Genomic DNA, 8,026 nt, shown 5'->3' on the forward strand with positions numbered 1-8,026 from the left:
AAAGAAAATTAAGAAAAAAGAAAAAATAATAATGTGGGTAACTATTGCAATCTATAGATATTAGATTTTTGTATTTTTCCTGTTTGCATTTATGTCATTTGTTTTTAATATTTCTTTAATTATACATTATTTCTCGTGTTCATGGTTTTAAACATTATTTCATGGTTTATCAAGCATTAAACTTGCAAAACTACAAAGAAGAAGGACCCAATAAAAAATAAAAGGCAAAAACGAAGGATGCTAATGAATAAAAAAGTTTGACACATGTTGTATTTCCATCATTTCTTTTAATATTTTTTTTTCATTTCATATTATTAGCGTTAATTTTTTAAAACCAAACTAAGCAAATGGATCAATTAAAAAAAAGATATGAATTAAAAAAAATTTTGAACAAGATGTAAAATACCAAACTACAATTATTAAATAGGAAGCAAAATGATCCAATAAAAAAGAAAGGTGGTGGCTATTCATATGAACAGGTTTCTACCCAAGTTTTTTTTAATTGTGTTGATGATATTAAAGAGGAATTAAAAAAACAATTTAGTGTGAAACTTCTTATAAAACACAACGTAGATAGTGTTTTAGTTGAAAAGAAATATAAAAAAGTACATGTGGTTATTAAATTGTTAAGAAAAATACTAAAGTGATCCTAGGTATCAACACAAGAATTAAGATAAATACTAGAAATCTATAGAAGAAGAAAAAATATATACAATATTTTTGTCAGGGATCAAGTTCTATCAGAACCCTGAAAGAATTGGATCTGAAGGGCAGGGAACATCAGGTGGCATGGCATTACTTTCACTGTTTATTCTGGGAGGCATTTGCCCTCAATATTTTTGCATGGGATGATGGAGTTGTTCTCATCCAATATCCTCAACTCTTCAGAATGCAATCCATTGATAGAGTCGACACTTGTATTCGGTTCGTTGAGCTGCACTGTGTCTTCCTCGTACACCATGCGGAACCCCCAATTCATGACTCGGGCAGAAAGAACCTGAAACTCATTGTTGGTGTTTCTTTCTTGAATAGATGACCGGAACTCCACCTCAATGGGCTGAGAAGTAGTATTAGACACAGCAAGTGGTTCCGGAAACTTGCCTCTGGGAAAGAAGATAAAGAAAACCTGATTTGACGTAAATGTTGAACCTTCAGGGTACTCTAGATAGTAGCTCCTAGATTTGAAGCCTTTGATATCGAAGTTCAATGTAATAAGACATGAATCACCACAATCAAGCTCTTCAAAGAATGCACAAACAGCTAATCCCATCCACTTACTGCTGGACCAATGCTCATAAGGAAGTAGCCGTATTGTTAAAGAATGACCCACGCTCTTATGGTGAAACCAACTAGGAATTTCACTTCCTGGAAAACAGGTAAAAAACCAAGAGGCTGGATGACCCTGCACCAAAATCATAACCTATTTCAATACACAACACAAAAATTTTAACACAGAGAAGAAAAATATAGAAAAAGCGTGGTCTGTGAAGTGAGAGGGGGAGAGAGATAGAGACCTGATGGCCGCTTTCCAACAAGAAATGGAGGTAATATTTAAGCCATGTCAAACCCATGCTGATATTCCCTTGATAATCAGTCAACTCGGAGCAGTTCATAAAAATCAAGGACAAAAACTTTGAGCGGGCACATTCTTCAAATAGATTTGGAAGAGTTCCCAAGGAAGCGCAACCGTCCACCCCAAGATATTCAAGCCTTGATGGAAGATCCGGAAGTGACTGAAGCTTCTTGCAATTGCCTAACCTGAGGCTTTTAAGTTTAGAGAGCCGGCTGATGCTTGAAGGTATTCTCACAAAGTTATTTCCGCTAAGGTCTAATTCTTCCAATGATGGGAAGCAGCCCATATCATCAGGAAGTTCTCCTTCCATGAGATTGCTGTTGCTTAGATTTAGCTTTGTCAAAGAGTATAGCGCTGACAGAGAGGACAGCATCAAAGTAATTGGACAAGGATTTCTTGGAAGTGACCGGAAGGAGAAGAGAGAATACCATGATTTAGGTGCTGTTCCCTTGCATCCATCCAAAGATAGCACCTTAAGTTTTTTCCAGAGACCAAAGGTTGATGGTAGTTGTGTTATAGCAGTTCTGCCTACATCAAGCTCCTCCAGATTTATTACATTTCCCAACATCTCAGGCAATTTTTCAAGTTTGAAGCATCCATACAAGTTAAGAATTCTGAGGGTCTTCAACTCACATATGTTTGTTGGAAGACATGCAAGCTTTACGCAGTCCTTCAAATTCAAGAAAACAAGCCCTTTCAGAATTCCGATAGAGTCGTCAATCTTAACCAGTTTTCTGCAACCCTCAAGATTCAGCTTCTCAAGATTTGGAACTTGTCTGAAGTCTGGAGTCTTTATTAAGTTTCGGGAGTGTCTGAGATCAATAGCTCTAAGCAACTTTAAAGGCTGTCAAAAGATATAGAAAGAAAATCAGAATGATGAGACTCTAAATACATTACTGAATTTGAAGTAACAAAATAGAAGTAGGCGTACTCTCACTCCCTCCCATAATTGTTTAATGCTGCTATGACGCATGTGGAGCTCAACAAGTTTATCCGGTTGAAAAGTTGATGGCAATGATTTGAAAGGATATCCGCACCATTCAAGATATCTCAACTCATTGGAGAGATATTTAATCTTCTGGGAAAGGTTTATATTTTGGAGTTTGAGAATTCTTAACCTTTTCATCTTCATAATTGATTCAGCACTTAACTGTAGTCCATCTACTTCGTCATTTGAATTCAGGACTATGCCTTCAACTTTGTCGGTTCCCTGAACAGTAAGGTTAATAAATAGGAATGATGAACAGGAAAAAGGAAACTCAAAATCTGATACATAGAATTGTGGTTGTAACAGTAAGTTATTTACCGTATTATTTAGCAAAACGTGAATGACATCCTCACAGAGCCACAACCTAGTGCGTTTTCCAGGTTCTTCTTGAGACTCTCTCTTGACAATTTGTCGACCCATTTCTTGAAGCAAGTCATGCATCCATACTCTGTTATCTGAAATATTTATGAGAAATTTTTCTACGAGAATCCTTATTCCAATCTGTGGATAGAAACCAGAACTTTCCATTAATTTTGTCACACAATCTTCTTCCCACCCGTTGAAAAAACAAGCAATATCTAGAAATATTTTCTTCTCTACTTCGTTAAGTCCATCAAAACTTATTTTAAGTTTATCTAGAATTCCTTTATCTGGGATATCTTTCAGTCTATTCAATGAATGGTTCCACAATTCTACAGATCTGATCCCAGAAAAAAATGAACCCAAAACATGGAGAGCTAACGGAAGGCCATCTGCATACTTTACAACTTGGATGGTCTGAAGCACATAATCTTCCGGGGGACAATAACTTCTGAAGGCTTTCAGGCAAAAGAGTTGAACGGCTTCAATGTTATTTAAACTTGCAACTCTATATATTTTATCAACTCCAAATTGTTTCAGAAGAAGTTCATCTCTTGTGGTTATTATGACTCTACTTCCATTGTCAAACCAATTACGATCTCCAACTAAAGATTCTAATTGGACCAATTGATCAACATCATCAAGAACAACAAGAACCATTCTAGAACGCAGCCTAACCCTTATTTCATTCATTCCTCTATGAACATCAGAGATTTTGGTCCTTCTTTCCATCAACGTGTCTGAAAGAAGTTGTTCCTGTAAGCAAACTAAACCATGTTTCTCCTCAACTTCTCTAACATTTGCAAGAAAGCTGCTGCCTTCAAAATGACCCAGCATCTTCTCATAGACAGCTCTAGCAATGGTCGTCTTACCTATTCCACCCATCCCACAGATCCCTATAACGCGAACATCATTCAGCTGCTCTACTCCTAAATATAAACTCATTTCCTCCAAACGCCAATCCATTCCAACTAAGTTCTCGGTTACCCATGACATGCTGTAACTTGATTTTCTCAACTTGCATACTATCTCTTCAACAATGCCTTGAATAAACTCTGACTCGTGCCTGCAGACGAAATACTCACAAGGTTACCAAACAGGAGTCAAATTGGCACAGATCAACAACTTGCATGCTGAGGTATAAATTTCAGACAACATATTAAAGGGGTTTTCCTCAATTACACAAACACAAAACATGAGAAAAAGAAGATGTGTTTTGGTTACCTATCCTGCAAATCCCATCCAGAAAGATTGGCCACTAGTTTCATCGCAATCCTCCAGGTCTGCACCTTCTCAATGTTGTCTTTGAAAACCTCTTCATGATCAGCAAAGGCCTGTTGAAGTCTCCCTGTCTGATTCCTTACTTCAGAAGGATCAACATCATAGAAAACTGGAATAACTGTTTGTCTACCTTGTTTCATGCATTCCACAATTTTTACTAGTTCGTTCAAGCACCATGTGGAAGAAGTATAGTTTCTTGAGAAAACTATCACTGAAAACCTTGAATCTTGTATTGCTTGAAGAAGTTCACGGGAAATTTCATTCCCTCTCTCAAGTTCTTGATCATCTCTAAAAGTGATGACTCCTCTGTGACACAAGGCAGTATAAAGATGGTCAGTAAAACTCTTCCGGGTGTCTTCACCTCTGAAACTGAGGAAGACATCATATTTCCACCGAGTGGTAGTACGTGAATAAGAAGCAGCCATGAAAACCTCAAAGAATTGTTCGATCTAAATTTGGTAGGCTAGATCGCTCTCTGTTATCTGTTTTAACAAAGCCAGAGAGAAGCTACGGCCACAAAATCGAGGATATTTTAACGCAAAGAGCACCATCTTGGAAATTCTATTTATGAAGAAAATTCCATGGAGTAAATTTCGGAAGTGTGTGGTAATGTTGACTTTAGGACAGGCGAAAAAGCGACAAAGTCTGCGCTCAAATAATTTATAGTAGTTGACAAACCTCCTGGTTATTTCCCCGCAGGGTTTCCAAGAAACTAATGCTAGTGTTTACAATTATTAAATAAAGCACGCCAGTACACACCCACAATTCAATAATAGCTGCGTTAAAATGTCAAAAATATTTCTTCCAGTTTCATAACAAGGAAGCAAGTACAAAGCTTAGCAGTAGCAGTAATTCTCTATCTCACCCAACAAACGTTCAGAATATGATCAGATTCTAGAGCCAAACATGTCATTCCTTAAAGATTAATTACCTTTCCAACCACAAGGTCCAATGATCAGACAAATGACTTCCTAACAATCCAACGAACGCCGATGAAAGGAAGTTAATGTCACAGCTCTATTTTTAATTGTCATCCACTATTCAATCATGTGTTTTCTATTTGAGTTTAGTTCACTACATGAGATCTCCCCCGAAGTTTACGTGATCATTGCAACAGAAGCTTTGTCTTGCTACATGCATGGTCACTGCAGAATACAGGAGATGCAGTCCCCATGCGGAAAAACAACAGAGCTGATTTCAGCTCAATTAGCTAGTACTACTTCACAAAAGAATGGCAAGGGACCCTAATAATTGAGATCCAAGTTGAAAGAAAATCCACTAAACTAAATAACAACTCTCAAGTTTACAAATTTGAGTCCAGAAAAAAGGTCTCAGAAATAGCCTAGGATCTAATTCAGCATTTGACACTAAAATCGAGGTAACAATTCCCAAAAGATAAACACAAATATATATATATATCCTTATTCTCATAAGAGGCAAAAACTCTAAAATCTATTGTTTCTTCCCAGGTCCGGCACACTGAAACCTTCAAACAAAAAATATCAAAGAAATGAGGAGCTGTCGCCTTAAATAAACCACCAAGACTACCAACCCTTTCCAGGGATTAAAAGCTAATTACGGAAAAAAAGTGCTGAAAAATTGTTAGGTTCTCAAATCTTTCTCCAACAATCTCATGAAACTATTGATTTATTTTAGTGTAAGGATATTGTAACTCGAAAGCAAACATGAGACAGATGACAAAGCACAACTATTGATTGACTTGTGAGCCTTCTGGTCAAACACCTAGCAGCAAGAGGCTCGAAGATGTACAGAAATGCTTTTGAAAAAATTTAATTTTTTTTTATTTTTTTATTTTAAATTAATATGTTTTTGATATTTTTAGATTATTTTGATGTGCTGATATCAAAAATAATTTTTGAAAAATAAAAAAATAAAAAACACTTTAAAAAACAAAAAAATAAACTATTGGACCACTAAAAGTTACAAAAAATTTCATGAAATGGGAAAAAAGGAAGAGCACATGTATGTACCAAATTACAAAAAAGAAACAACCATGAGATATTGGTAAAGGGCAGCATTTATCTAGTAATAGGACCTCAAGATAAGGTATAACCCCCCACCAGATTGACAAGCTACCCAATTCCCTCAATAAGAACTTATCAAACATTCAGTTCATTTTCAATCAAAAGCCTATCTTCTTGAGTTGTCATCTTGAATATAGTATTAAAAATATCAGCTTGTGAGAATGCCACAGTCAAATCTGGAGTTTTAATTCTAAAGCAGTGAGGGTAGAGATCCTGGAGTAGTTGAGAGTCTAAAAACATGACATCCAAGACCATGTTGATACTATTCTTCTAGGCGCCAAAGAATTTCATAGTCATGAGTACTACAAATTAAGCTTGTTACACCTTGCTTGCCATTCAAACTCCATCACGAGAATTCTAGAGCTAAAACCATGCTACTAAACACGGTTTACCAGAACTTTACACCTTAGTCTAACTTGAAAGTGATCACCAAATTTGTGAAAACTCTACACATCATAAACTCTTAAAAAATATGAACAAACAAAAACTCAACTTCAAGCAGGCTTTTTGCATCGGCAGAGCTTATGAAAATCCACTTGGAGACTAATTAGTGGAATTAAATGATCTCAGATTGAGCCCAATTGCAAAAGGGAGAAATGGAGCACCAAATATAGGTAACCAATTGTTAATAATTATTAGAAATTAATAATTAACCAAATGGCTATTTCCTTTGGCAAAGAAGATTGCCAGCAACAGGTAATTAATTACTCCTGTATGCTGCAGGTTTTATTATTTTTTACAGTATTCATGCATGATTTGCGTGGAAAAGCAAGAAGAGAAGAAGCTACCTGGCCTGGGGGAGGTGCTTGCTGCTGTTGCTGGTCTGTCGTGAGGATGGTGGTCCACGGTGGAGCTGCTGGTGATCCACTGCAGCGACTGGAGAAGGAAGAAAAACAACGGTGGATGTTGGTTGCTAGCGTGGCTTTTTCTTTCTTTTTCTCTCTATCTTTTCCTTCGGTTTTCTTCCCTTTTTTCTTCCTTGTTTTTCTCCCTCCTCTTTCACATGAACTTCTCCTGTATTTATTTCATTTTGGGATCCCTCGCAGGCTTGAATCTTGTACTTTGATTCTCCCGGAAAGGATCTTAATTATTGATAACAAGCCAACGACTTGGTACTTTGATTCTCCCGGAAAGGTTGTCAAAAGCTCGTCGAGGCACTAACTTTGGACCGGAGTTGTAGCGGCCATAAGAGCAACCACTCAGCAAGAACCATGCTGAGGCATAGTACGATATCAAGGTTGCAGGGGAGCATGCCTTTTTTCTTACCTGAGATGCGAGAAAGAATCAAGTCTATGTTTGACTTGGAGGTATAATTGATTCTTTTAACTTTTAAAATATAAAGTACACCTCATAAAAATAAATAAATAAATATATATATATATATATATATATATACACTTTTTATATGGGTTACATACAAAAAAGCTATCCGTACTTTCAAGTCAAAAACACTGCACAACGCCTTTTGATTGGAGTTGGCAAAAATAACGTACGTTGTTTTATTAATACTAAACTAGTTCATAAACTCTTCTTTTGATTTCATCCCTTAATTTTTAAATTTATTCAATTAGATCCTCAATTAAGTTTTGATTTTAAGAATTAATTCAATTTTACCCCTGTAAAATTTTAAAAAGACGCGCGTTTTCAACTTGGTCATTGGTCATATATATTTTTAATTTTATCCTAAATTGACTTATAATTTATTCCATTTCACCTTTATTCTAGCCGAATTCGGTCCTCGAATAAGCGTGGCTTTTGCAAAAAGGTTCTTGGTCTTTA

At 36.2% G+C, this 8,026-nt stretch overlaps 1 protein-coding gene across 2 annotated transcripts; it reads right to left on the bottom strand.

Annotated features, from left to right (window-relative positions):
• Positions 1-668: 668 nt before the first annotated feature.
• Positions 669-7,542, bottom strand: LOC133681464 (TMV resistance protein N-like). Of its 2 annotated transcripts, XM_062104517.1 has the most exons (6): positions 7,036-7,542; positions 4,146-4,508; positions 2,880-3,987; positions 2,505-2,783; positions 1,515-2,417; positions 669-1,402 (listed from the first exon to the last, which is right to left on the bottom strand). In XM_062104517.1, the coding sequence occupies exons 2-6, from the start codon at positions 4,340-4,342 to the stop codon at positions 809-811; spliced, it is 3,081 nt and encodes a 1,026-aa protein (XP_061960501.1). In that variant the 5' UTR covers positions 4,343-4,508; positions 7,036-7,542; the 3' UTR covers positions 669-808. The 2 variants fall into 2 exon arrangements, with proteins under 2 accessions (XP_061960501.1, XP_061960500.1); XM_062104516.1 differs by lacking the exon at positions 7,036-7,542 and having other exon boundaries at positions 4,146-4,775.
• Positions 7,543-8,026: the final 484 nt, after the last annotated feature.

The sequence above is a fragment of the Populus nigra genome, chromosome 2 (genome assembly GCF_951802175.1).
Source record: "Populus nigra chromosome 2, ddPopNigr1.1, whole genome shotgun sequence".
Lineage (NCBI taxonomy): Eukaryota > Viridiplantae > Streptophyta > Magnoliopsida > Malpighiales > Salicaceae > Populus > Populus nigra.

Excerpts from the sequence above, each read along its gene's own strand:
- LOC133681464 (XM_062104516.1), bottom strand. The coding sequence starts at position 4,627 with ATGGCTGCTTCTTATTCACGTACTACCACTCGGTGGAAATATGATGTC. Across the intron at positions 3,988-4,145 it reads GGATGGGATTTGCAGGATAG|GCACGAGTCAGAGTTTATTC; the intron begins GTAACCAAAACA and ends TTTCGTCTGCAG. Across the intron at positions 2,784-2,879 it reads ACGTTTTGCTAAATAATACG|GGAACCGACAAAGTTGAAGG; the intron begins GTAAATAACTTA and ends CTTACTGTTCAG.